This window comes from Myotis yumanensis, unplaced genomic scaffold, assembly GCF_028538775.1.
Source record: "Myotis yumanensis isolate MYYU_CA2020_CCGP unplaced genomic scaffold, mMyoYum1.0.hap1 SCAF_18, whole genome shotgun sequence".
Classification (NCBI taxonomy): Eukaryota; Metazoa; Chordata; class Mammalia; order Chiroptera; family Vespertilionidae; genus Myotis; species Myotis yumanensis.
Genome location: NW_027223769.1, coordinates 38,569,162 through 38,594,435, shown reverse-complemented (window position 1 = coordinate 38,594,435; position 25,274 = coordinate 38,569,162). Strand labels below are relative to the sequence as shown.

General features: G+C 61.6%; 1 protein-coding gene across 1 annotated transcript in view; it reads right to left on the bottom strand.

Moving 5' to 3' along the window:
* The window catches only part of ZNF423 (zinc finger protein 423), a 226,990-nt gene that overhangs the window by 148,874 nt on the left and 52,842 nt on the right, over positions 1 to 25,274 (bottom strand). Inside the window, exon 3 of the mRNA XM_070398325.1 lies at positions 516 to 716. Coding sequence (XP_070254426.1) covers positions 516 to 716 — 201 coding nt within the window. The remainder of the gene's footprint in view (positions 1 to 515; positions 717 to 25,274) is intronic.

Here is a 25,274-nt window from a genome sequence, read left to right as displayed (position 1 = left end):
ACCTCCTCTGAGGCACCAAGGGCACAGAGAACAGGACTACCCTCTGGTCCAGCAGCAACCAGCCACTCAGACAAGCAGAGACCACACACGGGGGGCTCTTCCTGGCCTAGGGAATCACCCGCGTCCCATCACCAGCCCCGCCTGGGAGCTCATGCTACGTGCAGCTCCCCACACCTCAGCCGCCTCCCAGGGCACCAACAACCTCTTCACGTCTGCCTTTCCGAAAGGCCTTCCAGAAATGTGGGGTGCAGGCCCCTGTACCACGGAGGACGGACCTGGGTTCCAGGGACGACGAGGAGGGGAGCCCCCCTCGTCCCCACCGGCCAGAACACTCTCGCGTTTATTGTTAATTATTTAAAAGGCGGAGACAGGGTACCCAAGACACCACAATAAAATGACATTCCCTGTAAAATGACATGATTAATTCTTGGGTCTCACTGGAGGCTTCCAGCTGTTGCCACGTCCAATTACCCGCCGAACCACCCGTCAGCGCCCTGGCGCGCGCGGCAGCCTACCTCCAGGACAGCGGTGGGCCCGGTGGTCCGTCAGGTCCGCCAGCGACTCGAAGTCCTGCTGGCAGTGGTCGCAGGTGTAGAGGGACTCATCCTCCATGTCGTCATCGTCGTCATTTCTCTCCTCCTGGCTGGTCACACTGCTCCTGTCCTCCAGCGCCCGGCCGGCCTTCTGCTCACACTCGGGCTCTCCGTCCAGGCCTCCTGCCGGCGGGAAGAACACAGTCCCCGTGAGCGGCCAGGGTGGAGGAGAAGCGCCCGGCGCTCACAACGACCCATTGAATTGCCCGGCCTCCCAGGGGCGTTCTGGACGCCTCTCGGTATGTTAATATTGGGGTTTGCGGGGGAGGGGGGGGGGGTTGTAGCATGCGGTGCCCTCATTCTCAACTAGATTCTTTAGTTCTTGGTGCACATCTCCTCTGGGGATTGCCTGTCACGGTCTCCCCCCCCCCCCCCCCCTCATGGACGCTGGGGGCTGTGGCCCGGCAGGGAGGTGACAATGCCTTAGCGTTTGTCTCCCCCAAACCCGTTCTCTGACGCGTTTCTCCAGAGCCCCCATCCGCTGTCCCTGCCGCCCCAAAATGTTTCGTTTCCCCCAAAGCCTTGCGATTTAGAGCTGGGACATCGCGAAGCCAAGTTCGCCCCCCTCCGGCCACCGCTCCCCCCCCACCCACCTACACACACACACACCAAGCCTGGGACTCGCTGACCCTGGTGGGCTCTCGGCACAGATGTCCTGACTCGGGGAACAGGATGCACGCCTGCTGGCAGGGCCGCGGAGCGTCAGCTCGCGAGTGTCAGGCGCACCTGGGCCTTCACTCGTGCCCCGGTGCCCGCGGGGACAGGAAGAGCCGGCCTTTGAAACGTCGGACCCATTTCTTTCACGTAAAATGCCTACTCTCCGCTTAGCACCGTGCAAGCAAGTACCAAATCTGCACAGGAAAGTGCGTTAAGCCCGGGCCGGTGTTGCTCAGTGGTTAGAGCCCCCCCACCCCCCCCACCCCCGCACCAAAGTGTTGCCAGTTCGATTCCCGGTCATGGGAGGCAACTAATCGATATGTCTCTCTCACATTGATGTTTCTCTCGTTCTCTCTCCCTCTTGTTTCTCCTCCCTTCCACTCTGTAAAAAAAAAAAGACCAAGGGGGGGGGAGGGGGGAATAGCCTCGGGTGAGGATTAACAACAACAATACAGTGAGGTCAGGATCCATCGGGACAACGATGCCTTACACTGGCGCCGCGTCCTGCACGTTTCCGAAGGCAGTTACATGCCTGCAGACCCATTTCTCAGGCTCACACACCCCGCGGCTAGCGGCCATCACATGGCCCTGCCCCCTGCCCGCATTTGCTGTTCCCACTTCACAGGGAAGGTGCCTGGCAGCCCGCCAGGGGTTGCAACATCGCCCACACCCTGCAGAGGATACCCGGACACCCTGCCTCCTTCCAGCGCACGCCCCTGCGGGGCTGGGGGAGCATCACGCGGCCCCCAGCGGAGAGACGGACAGGACACGGGGAGACCGTGTACATCCAAGTGCAAAACAAGCAGGCACAGCACACAGAACAGAGCATCACCCCCATAAACGCCGGCGGGTTAGACCTGCCCGTGAAAAACAGAGACTCCGACGACAAAGCCAGCGTAGCGTGGCGCGGTCTCTCCCCACAGTCTGTTCCGTCCTGGAAGTCAGAGCTTCCCGTCCAGAAACCAGCGCTGATTTCACTGAAAGGGAGAGATCGCTGCTGTGTGCGAAGACACTGACGCACACACGTCTGCCTGTGCAAAGGAGCGTGCGTGCCCGCGCGAGTCACCCCTCACCCTGCGGCGACAGCGAGAGGCTTCGGCACGTGACCTTGAGGCCCCCGAGGGCTGGTCCCCAAAACCAGAAAGAAGAATGAAGATAAGCGTGCATTCAATTCGAGGTGAAAGCCACAGCCCTATAAACACACCGATTTAGAAATAGCTAATGGGGTAAGGGCTCTACTGCTCCCGGCTGCACCGCACACGCACACGCACTGCCAAGCACGCGGCACCACGCACCCGCAAACACACGTCAGCCGGTCCGGAAGCCGGCCTCCGCCTTCCGTGGCGGGGCACGTGGCCCAAGCGCCGCGCGGAACAGCAAGGTGTCCGTCGGTGGCCCATCAGACAGCTCTCTTCTTACCAATTAAGGGAAGTACAATGTGTAGGTCCTTTTTTTTTTTTTTCATCAGAACACGCCAACCCCCGGGCAATCCAGAAAGAAGCCCCATGTAAAGCCAGGCAGCCTATTTATCTCCGGAAATCAGAGCTGCTGCTCCGGCGACAGCAAGAAAGAGAAAGCGAAGAAGTGAGAACTATCACTGGGAACCTCCCCTATCGTAAGTCACCACAAAACCATGGGGACAGCGGCCAGCGAGGCTCTGTGAGGCCTCTTTACCGCCGCTTCCCCCCAATAAAAAATGTCCTGGCCCCGGCCGGTTGGCTCAGTGGATAGAGCGTCAGCCTGCGGACTGAAGGGTCCCGGGTTCGATTCCGGTCAAGGGCACATGCCCGGGTTGCAGGTCTTGATCCCCAGTAGCGGGTGTGCGGAAGGAAGTCAATCAATGATTCTCTCTCATCATTGATGCTTCTTTCTCTCCCTGAAATCAATAAAAAAAATATACTTTAAAAAAAATGCTCTAGAGGGGAGGGGAGGGAGAGAGAGAGGCGCAATCCCGGCGGCATCTCCTGCACCAACTCTCCAGACACTACGTTCCTCCAGCACACGCGTGTGCTGCTTTACTTAACACCCGAGTTAATAGACGTGTTTAAATGATCCCCTGCTATCCTTTTTCTTTCTTTTTTTTTTTTTTTGGCCGTATTTCCTTGGCAGCGCTTTCCGTAATAGCGCATCTCGCCCACAACTGGAGCCACAGACACTGTCTGTGCACCCTATGGACTGGGGAGGAGGTAGCTCAGCGTCAGCTCTGGGGGCTTTCAGAGGTCACCACCCCACAAAGTCATCCAAGAAGACAAATCTGTTTGGGATTTTTATTTTGGTGGGTTTTTTTAAAATATATTTTTATTGATTTCAGAGAGGAAGGGGGAGAGAGAGAGAAACATCAATGATGAGAGAGAATCATGGATCGGCTGCCTCCTGCACTCCCCACGCTGGGGATGGAGCCTGCAACCTGGGCATGTGCCCTGACCAGGAATCGAACCAGGACCTCCTGGTTCAGAGGTCGACATTCAACCACTGAGCCACACTGGCTGGGCAAGGAGCTCCTATCTTCCCATTGAGCCCTGGGGTTGGGAAGAGCTCCCCAGAGCAGGGCACCTTACCCTCAGGCCCCACCCACGTTCTCCTGGGGGCGGCCTGGAGCAGCATGAAGGCCCCCGCCCCCCCACCCCAGGGAAGGACCAAGCCACGTGCCTGGATGGGGAGCCGACGGAATTGGCACCTGAAATGCCGGCCTCACACTCCACCCCGACAGCTCACGACCTGGCTGTTTCCCGGTGACGCGCACACCCCATGCTTTTGCCCCGGGGCTCCACCGAGGGCAGCAGCGCCACCGAGCCCTCACCGCCTGCCAGGCCCCTCCCAGCACAGCCAGCCCAGCCGGGCAGCCCCGGGCGGCGAGCGCCACCGCGCCCTCCTTTCACAGGGGAGGAGGCGGCGGCGGCTCTGAGAGGGGACAAAGCTTAAGCAAGGCCACAGGGGGCGGGTCTGTGTCCGACTCAAGCACCTGCGGCAGGTCTCCCTACTGCAGCGACTCCTGGAAAACGAGCCGCATGTCAACAGGCATGTAGGGTCCTCATCCCGGCCCCCAGGGCCCAGCAAGGGCTCCGCGACCTTGAGTGAGTGACAGGCCCACCTCCTGGAGGGCAGAGCATGACCTCTGCCAGGTGTGTCCCGCCCGCCTACGGGGAGGGAGGGCGAATGTCGCTCTAAAATCCACAAGCCCCACCCTGGCCGGCAGTTCAGTGGTTAGAGCGTGGGCCCTTGCACAGAAGGGTCACAGGTTTGATTCCCCGTCAGGGGCACGTACCTCGGTTGCAGGTTCAGTCTCTGGTCCTGAACAGGTGCGTGCACCAGGCAACCAATCGATGTGTCTCTCTCACATCGATGTTTCTCTCTCTCTCTCTCTTCCTCTCTCTCTCTCTCTCTCTCTCTATCCCCCCACCTCCTTTCCACTCTCAGTGGAAAAAATATTCTCAGGTGAGGATTAAAAAATAACAATAATAACTTGAAATTCACAAGCCCCTTTCCTGCACCGTCCCCTGGATGGAGTTGGGGCACCCCCAACAGAACACCCGGTCCAGCGAGGTCCATACGGTTTCCCACGTGCTGAGCCTGGAGCAACACTGTTCCCGGCAGGAAGCCAGCCTCCAGCCCCACGGGCCTGCGTGTCCTACAAACCTTTCACCAGGCTCGTTCCGGGGGCCAGGGTAGGAGGGCACTCTTTTTAGGATCCTGGGCGAGAGGTCAAACCCCGGGCCCTGCTGGAGAGGACACGGCTCCGTGAGCACGCACATGCACACGTACGCACGCACACACACGCACGCACATGCACGCATGCACACACTCACGCACATGCACGCATGCACACACACACAGGTACACATGCACACATGCACGCACTCACACACACGCACGCACACGTACACATGCACACACTCACACACATGCACGCATGCACACACACACACACACACGCACGCACCCCGGGGCAGGCGGGATGGGGGCGGGAGGGGCTGTGCGGGCGGGGCTGGGAGCCCGCCGACCCAGTCGGACACCGGCTTGTGCCCCCACGGCTGGCCCCAAATTCCGAGAGGCAGCCACTATTGATCTTCAGGTTTAAACTATTTGCAGTGCGGACAGTGGGGTGACATTTAACACTCAGAGCTGCAGGCAAATATTTTAACAGCTATTTGCTCTCCAAGACCCGCTTCTTAAATAAGGAAGCTGCCGGGGGTGCTTGCTTCTCCCCGGTCAGTGCTGATGGCTCTGTGCACGGAATTTCAAAGCCATGGTCACCCCACGCTGAACGTCACCCCTGAACGTGAGCCGGGCTGCGTCACATGAGCCATGCTGGGACGCTCGCCCTGGCTGGCCATGCGGGCCTGGGTACGCGGCCCCTCTCTCCAGAGGCCCATGGTTGGCCACGGAAATGACTAGAATCTTCCAGAAGATGTCTCCTCCGGTTGTCAGGAATTCTGGAACCTGAGGCCAAAATGATTCGCAGGGTGATGGCACACTAGACGGGCAGGAGGGCAGGCGGAGGTTCCGATGGGTCAGCGAGCCCACAGGACACTCACCACAGTGGGCCAATGCCTCCCTTCGTGCAAATGAGCAGAATGAGCTGGGAGGGGCTGGGGGAGGGGAGGGGTACGCCCACCCAAGGGCGCAGCCCCTGTTCAAACCCTCATGGTCGCCATACAAAAAAGGGGGTCCCGGTGCAGACACCTCAGCTGTTTATTTTTTTAAAGAAGGAAATTCATATTCTTATGTGAAAGCTCCCGGATGACTCAGGGTTGACAACAAGGTTTAAGATAACAGCGAGGGCAAGACAATCGCCCGGAGGCTGGAGGCAGCCCGGGGGCGGGCAGCAGGCCCAACCGGAACCACCAGGCCCCCTCGAGTCCAGGGTGAGGCAGGGAGGCTCGCTGGGCACTCATGAACATGTCCCTTCTTTGGAGATTTGGGACCCAAGTTCAAGTCCACGCCCGTGTGGCCTCCGTCACGTATGTACACTTCTGAGCCTCGGTCTCCTCACCTGGGAAATAGGAATGATGTCACCGCCTGCTCAGCCTGTGGGGCTCCCCATGGGGCTGCCTTCCAGGGGACCTCACCCCAGGTCGCCACCACACAGCCGGAGCCAGAGCAGACACATACCCCTTGTCTTTAGTCAGTCGATGAACACTGACTGAGCACCTACTGCGTGCCAGTGCTGTTCTGGGCACGTAGCTGCATCCAAACACAAAGCACAGTTGGCTCCTGAACCGACTGACCAGACATGGAGTCACCAGCACCTCACCCTCTGTGGGCGTCTGTGACTCGACCCTCCTGGGGGACGGTCACGTGCTGAGCCCCACCCGGCAGCTCCCAGCTCTGCCTGGGGAGGAAGGGGCGGGAAGGAGAGATGGTCGGGGAGGGAGGCGAGGAGGGAGGGGCAGAGCAGGAAGGGGGAGACAAAGCCATCACCAACACCTCCGCCAACACGGAGAGAATTCTATTTTTCCAGCGAGCCTCCCGGCCCTCACGGAGCGCTCCCGCTGCAGGCAGTAATGAGGAACAGTGGGACCGGGCCACCCTGTGACCATGAAAATTGTGCGCCGTTCCTTCCCCGTGACCTCCCGAGGCTGGGACCGCTCTGCCCGCGCCTCACTGTCGTGTTTGTCTCCGATGGCCGCTGGGAAGGAGGAGATGGAGGCTCGGACGGGAGGAAGGCGGGAGGGGGAGGGGGAGGCCAGAGGGGCAGCGTGGGAGCTCAATAAATCCAGCTAATTTGTGGCCAGCGCCGTGGCCTGGCGCCTAATTGCTCAAGGCGAGGATGCTGGGGTGCAAATCACCCCCTGGTGGCCACAGCAGAAAGAGGAGCCTCACGGGGCTGAGGGAGGGGGAGGGGGAGAAGGGGCCAAGGAAGGGGTGTGTACCCCAAAGACAGGACAAGAGGCCAGGTTGAAGGAGCCCGGAGCCCAGGGCCAGGCTGCGTCACCGGCACTGGGCCGTGGCTGCCCCTCCGCACATTAAGGCATGGACCTCGGAATAGAAACTTTTAGCGGCTCGTGGTGGGGCCAGGGGCAGGCCCGGCACAGCGCTCAGGCTGCCTCCGTGGGGGGTCAGCTGTAATCCAGGGGAGCAGGTCGCCCAGCCACCGGCTCCCCGCATCCGGGTCCTTACCTCTGCAGGACGCAGGACGGCCCCTGAGCGGCCAGCAGGCCCCAGGCAGCAGGTCAGCGTGGGTGCTCCCGTCCTTGCTCCCCCTGTCCCACCCGGCACCCGGCATCTGGCACTCAGCACCCGGCACCCAGCACCAGGCCTGGGATACTGCAGGTGCTCGATTCCTGTGGTTGAATGAATGAATGAATGAATGCATGAAGCCATGTGGAACAGCCCTTCCTGCTCTAACATTTAAAGAGGCAGCCAGTGGCCCTGGCCAGTTTGGCTAGAGCATCGGCCCATGGACGGAAGGGTCCCGGGTTCAATTCCAGTCAAGGGCACGTACCTCAGTTGTAGGCTCGGTTCCTGGCCCTGGGTGGGCCCGTGGGGAGGCAACCAAGGGATGTGTCTCTCACATCGATGTTTCTCTCTATGTGTCTCTCCTTCCTGCCATCCTCTCTCTAAAAATCAATGGAAAACTATTCTCGGGGGAGAATTAACAAAAACACAACATTCGAAGAGGCAGCCATTGGTCTGTGTGTCTCTGGGGAGAGATGAGACTGTGGGGGCAAAGCCAGGAACAGGCCCTGGTCCCACCACTGCCCCAGGCAGGGCCCAGGGAGCGGGAAAGGGTTCCCTGTCCTTGGTCCCGGGCTCCCAGCGTTTCCTTTGCAGCCCGGGCCTTGTCACAGGCCCAGGGAGGCCAAGAGCCCCACTCCCCCAAGCCCAGTGGAGAGGCTGTATCGAGCCTATAAACAGTAACAAGGTCCGTCCAGCCTGGCTCGCAGGTTGAGCATCGCCCTGTGACCCAGGAGGTCACAGCTCGATTCCTGGTCAGGGCACATGCCCGGGGTTGCGGGTTCAATCCCCTGTGGGGGACGTGCAGGAGGCAGCCGGTCCATGATTCTCTCCTGTCATGGATGTTTCTCTCTCTCCCCCTCTCCCTTCCTGTCTCTGAAATCGATGAAAATGTATATATATATTTTAAAAAGTAACAAGTCGCTGGGCACGGGGACAGCGGGGTGTGTAGCGTGTCCCAGGGACCCTGAAGAAGCCCCGGGGTGGGGGGCGGACGGATGGAGAAGTTCTTACCGTGTTGCTGCCACGGAGACATGGCCGCATGGCAGCTCTCAGCTTGTAAGCAGCCAGCACCCCGGGCCCATGCTGCCCCCCACCCAGACGAGGGGTGGCCCCGGGCCCCTCCATGGACCCACCACACTGTGGGCTCTTCACCGCCCCCCCCCCCCACACACACACACCCCTAATCCCTTAACCTCATCTACTGCTGAGGCTGGCTTTCTGCTCCTTTCCCTCCAGCCCCCAAGTGGGTGCTGAGCGCACCCACAAGAGGGCTGCAGGGCACGCTGGAGGTCTCCAAAACCCACCACCCGGGCGCAGCCAGCGCGTCGGAGGGGCCTCCGCAGAAACACACCATCGGGGGTGGGGGGGTCGGGGGGTAACTTAAGTGGCAGGGCCCACACCCGCCTCTGAGAGCAAAGCCTGCTGGGTGCCCTGGACTCACCAAGACACATGCATTCCCACACAACGAGGAGGGGAGACCTGCAGAGGATGAGCCACGGGTCAAAGGTCAAGTGGGCAGAGACATGGAAACTTCCAGACCCACCCCAGGGACCCGGCTGCCTCCACCACCAGGAGGGCCCACACCCGAGCCATCTCTATGCACACGCACACCCGCGCCCCGCCCGCCCGCCCCCGCGCAGCCTGGCCGACCACTCAACGCGGGTTTCAAACGGCTCGCCACGGCCCTCAGTCAACAGGAGGCAGGAACCTTTGATTAAACGCCGCTAATTTGTTATTGATCGCACTGCGAATCATTCATTTTCCATTACCGCAAATGTCTCCTATCGGGGATCCGCGACGCGGTCTCTGTTCGGTCTCAAGCAACGTGTGGCTTTGCAGGATCTGCATGACTCAAACATGAGAAAGCAAGCTACGTGGTCATGAGTGCTTTTGTTGAGAGAGAGAGAGAGAGAGAGAGAGAGAGAGAGAGTGAAGTTTCCATGCAGGAGAGGCTCTTACACTTGGAATAAATATACGTGAGTCAAACGCAGTCCCTCCCCGACTCTCACCGATGCCAGCATCAGCGTTTATAATTTTTTGAGGCTGATCTTCACGGGAAGACTGTTGGTAATGACCGCGCGTGCGCCCCCCAAACACTGACGTTACCGAAGTGTGAAATGTCCCCTAACACACACACGGCTCTCGGGGAAGTAATCACCGCAGCGCGCTCAGGGGCAATCACTCCCCACGAGCTGTCAGCGGCAGCCCCCCGGAAAGGCACTTGTTACGGAGGAATTATGGGTGTCGCCACTCGAGGCGGGACGGGCGGGAACCGGGGCTCCCTCCTCGAGCGTCGTATGAAGTCGGAACGCGCACGGTTTCCGAGACGCACGGGAGCGGGACGCGGCCGCCCGGCTCGCAGCGGGAGCGACGGCCCGCGTCCCCAAAGGCGGCTGCAGGCGCTTGTCACAATAGGGAGAGCGGCGGTGGCGGGGGGCGGTTAAATGCTAACGCGTGTCCCCAAACAGAACTCTCCGGAATTATAAATTGCCGAGAGGCCTCCCGCTGACCCACCCCTCATGTGGAGGAGAGCCCAGAACAGGATGAGGAAAGCGCGAGAATCTGCATCAAAGGCAGGAGAGGACTCAGAGGGGAGCCCCCGGGGATGGGGCTGAAGGGAGGGGGACCCAGCAGCCCATCTCCTGGGCTTGTAGAAGGTACAACGGGGGTCCAGGCAGCCATGCCCGCTCCGTCGGGGGCGGAGAAACAGCCCAGGGGACAGGTGGATGCGGCACCAAAGGGGACCGAGGAGATGCCTACATCGCCATCCGAGCTGTGTCCCCGAGTCTCGGCGAGGCCGTGGGTCAGTCCGGTGGTCTCCAGTCTCTGAACCTCAGTTTCCCCGCCTGCAGCCATGCCGTGTTGAGGATGTCAGATGAGTGAGCAGACAAGGGCGGGCCTGGGAGCCCCGTCCTGCCCCTGGCCTGGTCCCCCCACCTTCTCCAGGAGCCGCGAGAGACCCACCAGGCCTCTGAGAGCCGGAGGGAGCGTGGGGGCAAGAGCAGAGGGCCTTCCGGGCTCAGGGGGTCCCACAGTCACCTCAGGGGATCCTCTGAGGCCACTGTGAGCCTTGGTTCCCCCACCTCTAAAAAGGACACGCTGAAGCTGGCCGGTGTGGCTCAGTGGTTAGGAGTCAACCTATGAGCCAGGAGGTCAAGGTTCGATTCCCGGTCAGGGCACAGGCCCGGTTTGCGAGCTCGATCCCCACTAGGGGGCGTGCAGGAGGCAGCCAATCTATGATTTCTCTCTCATCATAGATGTTTCTATTCCTGTCTCCCTCTCCCTTCCTCGCTCTGAAATAAGTAAATAAACGAACAAGCAACTGATGAGCCACTAAACATGTTTAATCATTAACATTTTTAAAAGCACAGAGGGTGAATGGATTGGGGGGTTTTAGACGGAGGAGCCTCTCCAGAAAGACTTGATCCAGTCCACCACCTTTTATCAGAACCTCAGGCCCGGGGTAAAGTTCCCGGGCCGCGTGGCAGGTGAGTGGCAGGGCCAGGGCTGGTCCTCCGTGGGCTGACCCGCCTCAGCCTTGAGTTCCTTCCCCTCTGACCAGTGTGATGGGCAGGGGGAGGGGCCACGGCAGGGAGGGGAGTGTCTGGCTGGAGAAAATAAACAGCCCCCAAGGCCTTGGGTCTCCTGGCTCAGGAGCTGCTGTCTGTTTTACACACTGTGCAATCCCCGGCACTAGACTGGAGCCTGGCGCACAGTAGGTGCACAGTATCTATTGGCTGAGTGGATGGGTGGGTGGGTGGATGGGTGAAGACTGAGAGGAACGGAAGTCGTGCCCATCCATCCCGTAAAGCAGGCCCTCTGGGGCAGGGCCCTTTGCTGGACAGCACGCCATGTTAGTCATTTTTTTAAAAAATATATTTTTATTGATGTCAGAGAGGAAGGGAGAGGGAGAGAGAGAGAGAAACATCCATGATGAGAGAGTATCATGGATGTGCTGCCTCCTGCAGGCCCCCCACTGGGGATCGAGCCCGCAACCCGGGCCTGTGCCCTGACCGGGAATCGAACCCTGACCTCCTGGTTCCTAGGTCGACGCTCAACCTCTGAGTCACGCCGGCCAGGCCATGTTACTCATTTTTAAGCAAATGCAGATTTTTACATTCGTGTCTTAAAATAAAATCAATGCTCCCACTCGGACTTCTCGCCCATCTCCCGGCCCTCCTGCGGGAGGCTGAGCCGTGACTCACGCGGCGTCTGGGAAGCCACCTTGGGGGAGAAGAGAATGGAAAGCAGCCTCGGGGGAGGGGGGCCAGGTACTGCGCAGATGCATCCCTGCCCTTCCAGGGTCACAGGCCGAGCGGAAAAAATTACTCGCTCTCCCCGCACAGGAGAGGGTCTGGGCGGAGCCGACTCAGCGAGCCGAGCCGGGGGCTGAGAAACCCCCGCGGCTGCCTCCGACGGTCACTCGGCACAGGCAGGACGTGGCCGGGATCAGAACCCCACGGGGCACCTGGACCCCCCGGCGAAGTCCTTTCTCTGTCGGGAAGAACAGCCGGCTCGCTGGCACCCGCGGTGACCTCCTGGCCTATGGGGCAGGTGCCGGGACAGCCTCAGTCACAGGCGGAAGCTGAGACCCGGAGAGGGAAGGGGCGCAGCCGGAGAGGCAGAGGGACCGGGACCGGCCCTCCCCCCGGAGCACGAGGGCCTCCAGGGCCCCTGTTCGCAGCTCCCCTGCTCCAGCTTCCGCTGCAGAGACGGATGGACAAAGACGGCCTGACCACAGCCCGCAGCTTTCTCCTCTTTTTTAAAATGTGTTTTTATTGATTTCTGAGATGAAGGGAGCGGGAGATAGAAACATTGATGAGAGAGAATCACGGATCAGCCGCCTCCTGCACGCCCCACACTGGGGATGGAGCCCACAACCCGGGCCTGTGCCCTGACCGGGAATCGAACCGTGACCTCCTGGTTCATAGGCTGATGCTCAACCCCTGAGCCACGCCGGCCGGGCCCACAGCCCGCAGCTCTCCGCACGGAGAAGTCCGGGTCCCCATGTTCCCGGCAGTAAATAGGGGTGAGGCTGGTGGAGGGGCACCTCCTTCTTAGGCCAAGGCACCACCCCAGGGGGCGGCCAGCACCCCCGAGCCCCACCAGGCCTGGCCTCAGGAGTGAGGTCCCAGGAGAGACCCCGCTAAGCAGGGCGCAGGCACAGGGACCCGGGCGCTTACGGAAAAGGCGGGCCCAGCCCGGAGATGCCCACGCGGAGGCTCCGCCCAGACTGCCAACGGGAACCCACGTTCCCCACTGCCGGGCGGGTACCAGGCCGGACGGTGGCGTGCCCCCTGTCCCCCCCCCCCCCCCGCCCCCGCTTTCTCCCAGAACTGTTTCTCTACCTCCGAGTATATCTTCCCCACAAAAACGAAGCTCTGCTGTTCTCTCTGGTTACAAAGACGCCTGCGGCCGGCGTGGAGGACGCACCGCACAGGCCAGTCCAAAGCAGAGTGAAGACGTCCCCGCGCGGAGGCTTGCGCTGCGCTGACTTTGATGAACGAGATCTCACCTTTCAGGGACACACGCGGCAACGGTTTGACAAGAACGGAGTCCGAGCCGCACGCCGATCTGTAACCTCTTCACACCTCGAGCGGCTCGGCTCTGGGCTGCGAACCTCTCCCGGGGATGGGGCTTGAGGGCCTGGCCCCAAAGCTGCGCCTGGAGGGGCTCACAGGTCCCAACTCCCGGTCAAGGCCACCGGCCCCAGGAGAGGCACTGGGAGCGGGGGGGGGGGGGGGGGGGTTTCCATCTCAGCAAAGGGCTCCTGCTGATGGGTGCAGGCAGAGCCCCTGTGGGTTCAGAGGTTCCACAGGCGTAAACAAGCTTCGAGGGGTGCCCCTGGCCCGAGGGCAGGTTAAGACGCAGGCCACGTGCCACAGCCCTTTCCTCAATATGGGGCCCAGGAAGCTGTATTTTCACAAGCCTCTGTCCCCATCCGGCTGTCTTTGAAACAGGATTGAGCCCTGGCTGAGTTTTTCAGTGGTTAGCGCGCCAGCCCGCAGACCAAAGGGTCTCGAGTTCGATTCCCGGTCAAGGGCCTGCACCTGGGTTGCAAGTTCGACTCCCCTGCCCTATTCGGGGCGAGTTCGGGAGGCAACCAGCTGATGTGTTTCTCTCACGTCGATGATCCTCTGTGTCTCCCCCCTCCCTTGCACTCTCTCTAAAAACCACTGGGGAAAAGTATCCTAGGGTGAGGGTGGACAAAGAAACAGAACCCACAGACCGATTCTCCTTCACGATTCTGCAACGGCGACTCCAGGAAAAGAAGTTATTCGCGCACCAGCACAGAGTGGGACTGGGGGCGCCCACGCGCCCCGTGTCTGGGTGTCACTCACACGTGTGCACACGCATACACGCATGCACGCTCACCATCGCTTCCTGCCCGGGGGCGCTGCGTCCGGGCCTCCGCCTCCGTGCACTGAGCCAGGGAAAGTCTAGAAAATTCCCACAGCGGAAACCCTGGCCCGGCGGGGCTTCCTCTCCTCTCTCCTCCGGACGCACAGGGGGCTCTTCCCGCCTGGGCGTGCAGGCGGGAGGGACGCTTCCTGGGTTTCATCACCAGCCCAGCTCGCCAGGGCCCGCCGCCCTCCAGGGCCGCCGTGGGGTTTCCAGGAAGCCCCTCGCTCTTCCGTCCTTGGGGGAGCAGGTGGGGGGATGAGTGAGCCGGTTCTGGGAAGCGGGGTCCCCTGGGAGCCACCGTCCCCGCTGCCAGCTGCCAGCTCTGAATCACAGGCAGGACACCGGCCACAGGAAGGAGGGTCGGCCCAGGGCCACCTCACACTCCTCTCCCCAGAGACGCATCCCCCCTGTTCACAGACGTGAGCGAGACCTACGACGCGCCAGGACCCGCCTGGGACACAGGGGGCAGGAGGCGGACACACCCTCCGGGTCAGGGAGACGGGGGCGGGGGGGGGGACACAGAGAATCAAATTCAGCCCCAGCAGCTCTGGCTCCGTGGAGAGAGAGCGTCGGCCCGTGGACTGAAGGGTCCCAGGTTCGATTCCAATCAAGGGCACGTACCTCAGTTGCAGGCTCCAGCCCCAGCCCTGGTCGGGGTGTGTGCAATCGAGGTGTCTCTCTCACATCAATGTTTCGCTCTCTCTCTCTGTCTCTCCCTCTCCCTTCCTCTCTCTAAAAATCAACAGGAAAAATATCCTCGGGTGAGGATGAACAACAAATAAAAGCAAAATCATGTCTTCAAACGATCAGCACTTTGAAGGAATAGAAGAGGGGAGGGTGGGGGCTGGGAGAGGCCTTGAGCAGGGTGGTGGGCGGCCTGGCTGCGGGCAGGCGGGGGCTGAGCTGCGGAGGATGAGAAGGAAGCGGGGAGGAGGAGAGAGGAAGAGGGAGCACGGCGCAAAGGACCTGGGGAGACAGGCGGCCGGGTCCCTCCCGGGAAGGGAAGGAGGCCGTGTATCTCCGGGGCGGGCGGAGGAGAGCGAGGACCTGAGGAAGCCCCGGGACGCGGTGAAATCCTGACGGAGGTGGTGGGCCGGAGCCAGAATCGCGCTAAGACCTGGGTTCGAGGTGAGCGTGGAGAGTGCAGACGGAAGGGGCCACATGAGAGCCCGTCGGAGCCTCTTCCCTCCACCTGACAGATCTACGGACCAACCGCAAACGCCAGAGTGCCTGCCGCATCAGCAGCCGCCCGGCTCTGCGCAAGTCAGACCTGGGCTCCCACCCCCGTCCCCACGGCCGGGCGGGTTTCCTGAGTCACCCTGCACGGGCCTGGGAAGGATGAAGGTGGCCCAGAGGGCAAGGTCTCAGCCGAGACCCCAAAGACAGGAGGCGGCAGGGTGGTCTCTGGACCCCCGGTCTGCCCACCGGGCTCGCCCAGCCCGTGCCAGGGCGCCCGCCTCCACATCCAGCTCCTGCAGAGGAAGGAACGCTGCAGGGCCTGGAGCCGAGTGGCAATGTCACCCGCCCCGGCCACACTGTGGGAACGCGGGAACCCAGGAACCCAGGAACCGGCCCGTGTGGCAGTGCACAGCAGGGAGGCATTGGAGGCAGGTGGGGGGTCGGGGGGCTCAGCAGCTTCCGCAGACCTCCGCCGACAGATGCACCCGGGGACCCACGTCGGAGGGCCTGCCTGACCCTGCCCCGCCGGCTAAGGCCGCAGGCATTCGCAGCCCCTGGTGAGGGACCTGCGACGCTCTCTCCTGCCCGCACAGCATGCGCCTCTCAGCACACACCTGCTATAGGACAGATCCGGGGGGCCTGGGACCCCCCAGAACTGGTCCCCACCCGACAAGGGAAACATCACGGGAGAACTCTGGCCCTGGATATTTCTCGGCGCACCTCATCCTTCAGAGAGGAGAGCAGGCCCGGCCAGCGTAGCTCGGTGGTTGAGCGTCAACTTACGAGTCACGAGGTCACTGGTTCAATTCCCAGTCAGGTCACCTGCCCAGCTTGTGGGCTTGATCCCCAGTGTGGGGTGTGCAGGAGGCAGCCGGTCCATGGTTCTCTCTCATCATGGATGTGCCTCTCTCTCCCCCACCCCTTCCTCTCTGAAATCAATGAAAATATTTTAAAAATAAAGAGGGGAGCAGGAGGAGGGCAGGAGGACGTCTGTGGACACTGGAGGGGGACACCAGCGAGCAGGCTTGTTCTGGAAGGTTCACGGGCACAGAACCAGGTCCGTGGGGCCGGCTGGGAGGAGAGGACACCCGCACCAGCTCATCACCAGGCCGGAGGGTGTGGGTGGCCTCGGATCAGCTGGAGACGCCGCCCTGCCTCACCACTCGCGGGCTGTGTGGCCCCAGATCCATCACTCAACCTCTCTGAGCCTCCCTCTCTTCCTCTGTAGAACCGGAGGACAACAGTGCAAGAGGCTGCTGAGAGGATGGGACTGTAACCGGACAATCACAGGGGCCGGGCTGCCCGTCACCACTTGAGCCAACCAAGCAGAGACAGGGCTGAATCACAGACGCACCAGCAGGGGCTCACATGGTGTCTCACCCACCAGCAGTCCATGGCCGTGGGTGGGGACACAGCGGGCCATAGAACCGACATAATCTCCAGGGGAAAAGGAAATAAAGTCTCAGAAAAGTCTCAGAGGTGACCGATGCAGAGCAGGGTCCATGGGATCGGAAGTGACGCAGGCCAAGAGGCACCTTCAGCGAGGCGGTCAGGAAAGGCCCCTCCTGGGAGGTCACAGGAAGGTCAGGAAGGGTACTCCTGGCGGCGGGCACAGCTGGTGCAAAGGCCCTGGGGCCGGAGCAAGCTTACAGAGCTTGGGAGTTGAAAGGTCAGCGAGAACAGGTGGGGCCGGGTCAGGTGGGGATTATGAAGAGGTCAGCAGGGCCCCCTCACCCTACCTACTGTTAGTCCCTAGCACTCATAGCCTTACTGCATTTACTGTGCTCTTCCCACCGACACCCAGTCCAACGGGGAGGGCAGGACTCTCCATGGAGGGTCACTGATCATTCCCACTCCTGGCCCCGTGGCGGGTCTCAGTGGTGTTTGTTTCACTAAGTAATTCTCGGCCCTCGGGAACTGCCCAAGAACGTGAAGGTTGGGGCTGTCGCTGGGGTCCAGGCGGCTTTGTGAGGGGGTGAGCCTCCCATCCCTGGAGACATTCAAGCGGAGCTGAAAGAACACCCGCTGGGGCCCCTGAGGCGGGGATGATGGGGCTTCCAGGCTCTTTCCCACTCACAGAGCTGCCGGATCTGCCCCCTGCTTGGTGCCGGAGGGCCGCCAGCCCCTGACCCTGCTGGACCGCCAAGGACAGACGGCACCTGTGCAGCTGGGACACAGGTGCAGGAGCTCAGAGGGCCGCCTTCATTCCCAGATCACTTTTATTAGCATCACAAAGCGCACCCCTTAGGCTGCTGCACAGGGATGTGCTCCTGATGGGGGCAGGGGAGGAGGCGGAAAGGAAGAAAAAACTTGGTGCCAGCAGCACGCATGGAGCGCCAGGCGGAATGGACTCAAATCCTCCTTCACAGGCCCCCTGCGCGGGGCACTTCCTGCAGACAATTGCAACGCGGGCTGCGGGGCCCGACTTCCTTTGTGTTAACTAATTTCTGACTCGGGTTTTCAGCGACTTATTTCCAGAACAATGCGCTGGCTCTCGGCATCCCTGGCCCAGGGCGGCGATCTTCCTGGGGGTGGGAGGGCGCGTGGGCCCTCCCCGTCTCCCCTGCACGTCTCCCCTGTGCGGCAGGAGGAGGAGGGAGGTGTGAACAGCCACCTGGAAGAGGTGGGTGAAGTGGCCAAGCCCTGTCCCCAGCAAGGGGGTGTCTCATTTGCAGCCTCTGGAGGCAGCATGCAAGAGAGGATCCCCCAGAGGGATCTTGGAGACCCTTGAAGATTTCGGGGGAGGGGGGGAAGAGGGGTGAGTGACCCTGGGGGAGAGAGGGTCCAGACGCAGAAGGGACGCCTCCTCACGCAGTCATTGCCCGGGGCTCCCAGGACCCTGCAAGCACACTGCCTGCTTCCCCTGCCCTATCATCTCCTCCAGTTTCTTCCTGCTTCCTCTGGGCCGGGGTGCCGGCACGTCCTCTTTCCCACGGAAAGTTCCTCTCCGCTCTCCGAGGACACCTGTCGAGGGTGGGACCCGGCTCTGCGTACGATTCCTACCAGACTCGCCAATCAGGGCACCCTGTCGCTGACGGAAGAGCCGCACGCGGGCACACAGTGTGGCCGCTGTCATCACGCCTGTGACGCGTCGAGTCGGGGGGATTTGGTTTATTCACATGCTGTTCTGTTGCTGACGAGGCGGACGCGATCGGGGAGAGTCGGGGGGATTTGGTTTATTCACATGCTGTTCTGTTGCTGACGAGGCGGACGCGATCGGGGAGACTCCTCATCAGGCCCCGTGCAGATGGGGTGCTCCCCGGCGCCTCCTGCCCGCCACGCACCCTTTGCACACGGCAGTTGGTTGAAAAATAATAATAGTGACAATAATCACTGGCCCTTCTCGGAGCTGTGTTCCCGCCCATGACTCAGATGAATCCTCCCAGTGCCTCACCCGGACGCGGGCGGAAATAAAGCGCCTGAGCAGCAGTGACCGTGACTCCAAGGCCAGCAAGTGTGGCCGGGTTCCTGCCCAGGCCAGGCCTGAGCACCGAACGGGTCAGAAGTGGAGCCAAGCCTGGCTGGTCTGGTTCAGTGGTTAGAGCCTCCGACCTCATACTGAAGGGTCTGGGTTCGATTCCCGTCAAGGGCACACACCTCAGTTGCTGGCTCAGTCCCCAGCCCGGTCTGGAGCATGTGTCTCTCTCACATCGATGTCTCTCTCTCTGGCTCTCCCTCTCCCTTCCACTCTCTCAAAAGAAATCAATGGGAACACATCCTCGGGTGAGGATGAACAAAAACGAAAGTGGAGCCAGAGACGCCTGCCTCCCCACAAAGGACCGGCGTGGCCAGGTGAGGCGGCAATGATGGCGGAGGGGCCAGGCTGGAAGCGCTCGGGGTGGAGGTGGAAGAAATGGGGAGGCCGTGAAGGGTTCGCTGGCAGGACCACGGCAGAGCCCACAGAGGCGACTGCAAGGCCTCGGTGCCCATGGCTTCCAGAGCAGACTGCTGTCCGCTGCCGACCGCCTCCCTCCTGCGTGTCTGCAGCTGCGCCGAGAGAGACGGGGGCCCAGGACGCCCCGGCTACGAGGTCCAGGGCTGCGGCCCGTAAATGGTGAAAAGCAGACACACACCGAGCGCAGGCAGGTCGTCCCCCCGTGGACCAGGCAGCGTGGAGGAGAGAGAGGGACCGACCCTACCAGCTCCCTACCCTGCATGCCACACAGACAGCCTTGCCATCGATGTTGGGAATAGATGGGGCTGAGTTTCCCATCTCCAAAATCACGTTTTTCTTTCTTTATCATATATAAGAGGATGGGAGAGGGAGAGAGGGATAGAAACATCAATGATGAGAGAGAATCATTGATCAGCTGCCTCCTGCACGCCCACCCCACACTGGGGATGGAGCCTGCAGCCGAGATACGTGCCCTTGACTGGAATCAAACCGGCGACCCTTCAGTCCGTGGGCCGACACTCTATCCACCGAGCCGGACCAGCTAGGGCTGACCCAGTATTTTTAAATCATGTGGCCCAGGCCCATAGATCACTGCTCCCGAGTAATTGGAGCAACAGCCCCAGCCCGGCACACCGAGCCCCGATCTCCCTTCACACGTCACACTGTGAGGCAGGGACCACTGGCTCCATTGTACAGATGAGGAAACTGAGGCTCAGAGAAGGTCCAGGCGAGGGGCAGATGTGGGATTCGAATGAATGACCTGGCAGACTCCAGAGCCCAGTTCTTAACTGTTGGGTGATGGTGCCCTTCAGAGACATTCGAACAACCTGAGGCACGTCACAGCTGGGGACGCCGGGGACGCAGGGACGCAGGGAAGGCCTGGGACAGCAACACGCGGAGCGGCCGAGGCCGGAGCAGGCACACAGAGATGGATAATCTCACAGATTCCCTCGGAGAGCTCGGGGTTTCCAATCACTCATAGCTACGAACCTATCTGACCCCACAGTTGGGGAGGCGGATAGGAGAGGTTTTGCTGTCACCCACAACTGATAAAAAAAAGGAGCGACCAGAGAGGGGCGGACACAGCCAAAGGTCACACAGCAAGTTCCCATCGAGTTAGGCCTCGCTTCCAAGCAGGCCTCATCCCTCAACCCCAGAAGTAGCCAGATCTCGGGAAGGCCCGCCCGAAATGTGCCCCGGGGCACCCCACTCCGGCGGGCACCAGGCCACGGACGGGTTTCTCTGTAAGTTCACGCAGCCTTCCCGCCACGCACGCCCGCACACCTGCCTGTCAGCCCGCCGCTCTGCCCTCCGTCTTCTCTCGCTAATTAATTTGGATGGAGATGTCTTTCAAAGGAGACTTGGGCCGGGTCCTCCCCGCTGCCTGCGAACCAATTTCATTACAACAGGAACCGTGTTGCCAAAATGAGAAATCCCCTCCTTTTCGGGCCTGTGCCCTTGAAGGCATCTTATTAGAAAAGACCATTTCTTAATTAACATTTTTGATCTTTAATCCATTACACGTCCCTTTAATCCTGCGCGGGCGCGGCTGGCCCACTTCCGCGGGCTCGCGCACAGCGGGATGGCCGTGGACCGTCTGCGGCTCCCGGACGCCGCCCTGGTCCGGCCGCGGGCACATTTCCTGAGCGGGAACCGGGGAGGGGGCTCAGCGAGGACACCCCCGGGTGGGCCAGTCTGCAGACGCGAGTTCATTTCATTAACCCCTGAACCCCGTCTCTTCTCGCCCCAGAATCTTTCCAGCAAACGAAGCCAGGCTGGCCTCCCCTGCCATCTGCAGAAATCTCAGGCAACGTGTCCCCCTCTGTAGGCAGAGCTGGTCCCAGCAAGGTCAGAGCACCCCACTTTGGAAAGCTCTGGACTTGCCCAGTGACCCCCTCCTTCCTGAAAGACTTTGGGGGACCCTGTGTTTCCTCCTACCTCCCTGACCTCCCAGAGTCTCCTCAATCTGCCTCATCCCACGTCCCTTGTCCCTCGTCCCTCGTCCCTGCCTCTGATGCATGCCTCCCTGGACCCGGGCCTAAACTCCTTTGTTCTGTCTGGACGCACTGGTTTGGGGGTAGGGGAGCCTCTGTCCAGCTCTGAGCACCAACTACACACTCATGACACCCAGATACACCCCAGTCCCAGCCTCCCCCCATGGCGGGACCGTCCTCCGAGTGCCGACTGATGTCCAAGAGGCATCTCAAACTCACGGCCAAGGCCTAGCTCGGCAGCCTCACCACCGTTATCCTCCCCCAATGGCCCCCTCCCCCGGGAACCCCATCCCATGAAGGGCACCTCCAGCCCCCCAGCTGCCCGGAGCCGTCTGCTTCCTCTCCTTTTCTCAGTCCCAACACCCAATCTGGAGACCAGTTCTGTTGGACCAACCTCCCGAGGAAATCCTTTTTTTTAGTATATATTCTTATTGATGTCAGAGTAGACAGATGGAGAAAGAGAAACATCAATGATGAGAGAGAATCATTGATCAGCTGCCTCCTGCACGCCCCCTACTGGGGATCAAGCCCACAACCCGGGCCTGTGCCCTGACCGGGAATGGAACGGTGTCCTCCTGGTTCATAGGTCGACGCTCAACCACTGAACCACACTGGCCGGCCCAAAAGAAATTCGTGACCCCTTCTCACCTCCCGGCCTTGGCCCCAGGCACCATCATCTCTCCCCCGGATGAGCGCCTGGGTGGGCTTCCCCTGCCCACGCACAGCTGAAGGGGTCCCTCTGCTCCCCACTCTCCTGGCTTCCCTTTACTCAGGGTCAAACCCCCAGAGCCCACGAGGACTCGAGGTCCCCCCACCCCAGCTCCTCCCTCATCTCCTGCCCCTCGGCCCTGGCTTCTCCGGGGCCAATGTACTCCAGCGACAGGGATGACAGGGACTCCCTTCTGTCCTTCAGTGACATGGCTCGCGCCTGCACGGCTCACTCCCTCTCTGCCCCGCCTCGACTCAGGCCTCTGCCCACCCCGCCACATGGCCCTCCCCTCCGCACCCGCCCTCTCTAACGGGCCACGCTGCCGGTCGCTCCCAGGGGAAACATGTGCGTATTTATCCGCTGACTCTGTCACCTCCCCCTCTGGACTGCCTGCGGGGGCTCCGTGGGCCCCGTTCTCCTCCAAGCTCGGTGCCCGCACTTCGTAGGTGCTCAACAGTGCTTGTGACTGACAGAAGGAAGCCTGTCGGGACCCCGTCGGCGGTGACTCGGGCTCTCGCCGTCACCAGCCACGGGGACAGGCCCCGCGACACCAGCCAGGAGCAACCTCGCAGGTGGTCAGACCTTCAGTAGAACTTCCTGGCCATGAGCAATCTGAGAGACTGTCCACCCTCAGATAGAGCCGAGCCTCCGGCTGCACTACAAGGACCTGCGGTTGTGCTGTCGGCAGGTGGGGCGGCCGTGTGGCTGCGCGGAGACCTGCGGTGACACCGGGCAGGACGCCGGGCCTCTGAGCTGACATGATGACACTGGAGGTCCACGTGCTGCTTCGGGGAGTAAGTGAGACGACGCCTGCTGGAGGGGGGCAAGGGGCAGAGTGATGGCGAGAGGCGCGTTCGAGTCCTGCCCGGCCACTTCCCCGCCGGCTGCACCCCTCTCTGCAGGAGCTGCAGACACACCCCAACTCCAGGCCAGGGCGGCCGGGCGCAGGGCAGTTCCCCCCCAACCCCCCCGCCAGCCACCCACAGGGTGCAGCGCGGCCCCACCCAGGCTCTGGCCTTCCTTGAGGGGCGGGTCCCAGGCGGCCGGGCCCAGGCCCCAGGGGTCCCCGCGCTGTGGCTCTGCAGTAGTCAGGGGCTCTGGCTGGAGGCCCAGGCTGGCCGCCTCTCTCCCCTTTGTCTCCACATTTGGGGAAGGCATTTCCTCCTGCCCCGGCCTGCGGGTCAGGTTTCCACCCAGATGGAAAGTCCCACCCAGGGGCCCCCCAAGGAGCGCTCACCATGGAAACCCCACGGGGCGCCCGCCAGGCACAGGGCAAGTGGCCGCTGGCGGCCTTTCGCGGGCCGGGCCCACAGTTCTGCCCACCGGGAGGGGGAGGGCGCAGGAGGGGCTTGGCACAGGACGAGGCCATACGCATGCTCGGAGCAGAGGGGTGAGCGTGTTGGGGTGCATTTGGGCACGGATGTGCCTCCAGAAAGATCCCGAATGAGAAGCCCCGCCCTGAGCCCTCTCTGCCTTCCCGAGCCTCGGTTTCCCGGACGCTGCCCCGCCTGGAGGCTGGACTGCACTCAGAGAAAGTGAGCAAAGGCAACAGCCCTGTCAACAGTGAAATGGGGAGGCGGCTGCTCCTGAGTGACAAGCAGCCGAGAGGACAGACTAGTCTGGACGGAGAAGGGGCGTGGTGGGCGAGCTGTCACCGAGCTGCTGAGCTCAACACCTAAGGATGTAAATGGCTTCCCAAACTGTGTTCCAAGGCTCCACGAGGTGGGGGGCTAAGTGGTCCTCACAAAAAGGGGGTGCTCTGCCCGGCCGGTGAGCTCAGTGGTTGAGCACCGACCTATGAACCAGGAGGTCACAGTTCGATTCCGCATCAGGGCACATGCCCGGGTTGTGGGCTTGATCCCCAGTAGGGGGCGTGCAGGAGGCAGCCGATCATGATTCTCTCTCATCATTGGTGTTTCTCTCTCTCTCTCTCCCTTCCTCTCTGAAATCAATAAAAATATGTTTTTTAAAAGGGGGACTTTCTGAGGTCTGAGACACGTGAGGCGCCTCCCCAGGGTCCTGCGTGAAAGCCATGCATCCGCCTGCATCCCACCAGGCACTCGGCAAGGCGGCTGGTCCGGGTGCAGCCGGCGAGGCCTGGTCGCCGCCGGAGTCCCCCCGGGCCACACTGCCTGTCACTCGGGGCTGGGTGTGACGGAGCCGGAGCGCGTGTCCAGGGTCAACTTCAGAGAGATGCCTGTGTGCCGAGACACGGCCTGCTGCTTGCTCAGCGATGAGTGAGGACACGCGGCAAATTCCTCTGCACTTTGTGCCAGGGAGGCCCAACGACCCTCTGCCCCAAGCCCTGGAATCAGGCAGAGCCGGCCGCACCGCCCTCCAGCCTGTTTCTCTTTTCGCCTAGGTTGCCAGGAAGCTCACCTGCAGAGTGACCCTGACCTGAGGCTTCGGGCATCATTAGATGCCCAGTGCCACGTGGGCCACGTCGTCTTGTCTCATTAATAATCACCAGGGCTGGCATTTGGGGGGTGGGGGTGCCAGGCACCGTGCTGAACACATTACATCTACGCTCTCACTTCCCCTAGAACCACGGCACCAGGCAGGGCCTCCGCGTCCCACTGTACAGACCAGCAAACCGAGTCCTGAGAAGGTGAGTAACTCCATCGAGTCCAACCTCATAGCGAAGCAGCTAAGTTGCTGGGTATTCACTGCTCACTGTCTCCTCGCCTAGAAGGCGGGACCTGGAGGACAGGACGCCTTCGTGTCCCTGTGGCCTGGCCCAGGACAAGGAGACACCGATAATTAGGTGATCGATGTGGTGACGGTGAACCCAGGACTCAGACAAAGGTCTGTAACGCCAAAGCCCGTGTTCTAACTCCTGTCCTTTTCGTCCTTAGGGCTTGGAAACCCTAACCCTCACCTTCACCTTAACCGCAAAGGCAACCCTAACACCAGATCTAAGTCTATATCTCGCACAGTCGCGATGAATTAATTTAATAACCAGCCACCGCTCCCTGCTCGGCCTGGGCCTCAGTTCTGTGGGCCTCAGTTCTGGCCACAAAGGCTCGGGGGCAGACACAGGGCCCCAGCGCAGATGGTGGAGCACGTGGGGTCTGCAGGAGGGAGAGGTCAGCGGGACAGGGTCACGCTTCCCCTCCTGGGACAGCCGGGCAGACCCGGGCAGGGCGGGCCTGGATCGAGCAGGCCTGGAGCAGGCCCGGCGGGCTGGCCCAGCTCACAGGAGCGGCCACTCCGGCCTGCGGGGCCAGCCCAGCGGGTGTGGGGGGAGAGATGCCCAGCCTGCTTCCTGCCCATGTGCGCTGGCCAGGAGCCCCGCAGCCAGCACAGGAAATAACAGGGGCCCCCAGAGGCCGCCCAGGCAGGCCCCGCTCGGAGGCCGCCAGGGAGGGAAGGAGGCCATTGTCGGCCTTTGTTTCAGCTTCCCCAGCATCGCTGGGCTCCCAGAGGCCCCGGGAGCTCGCAACGCCTCCCCCGACCACAGCTGTCCGGCCTCCCCCAGCCGGACACCGGGGACAGGCCCACCAGGCCCACGGCTCTTAAAGGGGCAGGTGCAGGGTGGAGATGCAGTCCTGTCCGCGTTGGGGGTGGGGCGCCCTGGGCCCACGCTGGCCAGCCAGGGAACAGACAGATGGGCGCTGGGTCCACCTCTCACCCGGTCGGCCGGCCCCGCGCAGGGTCCAGCA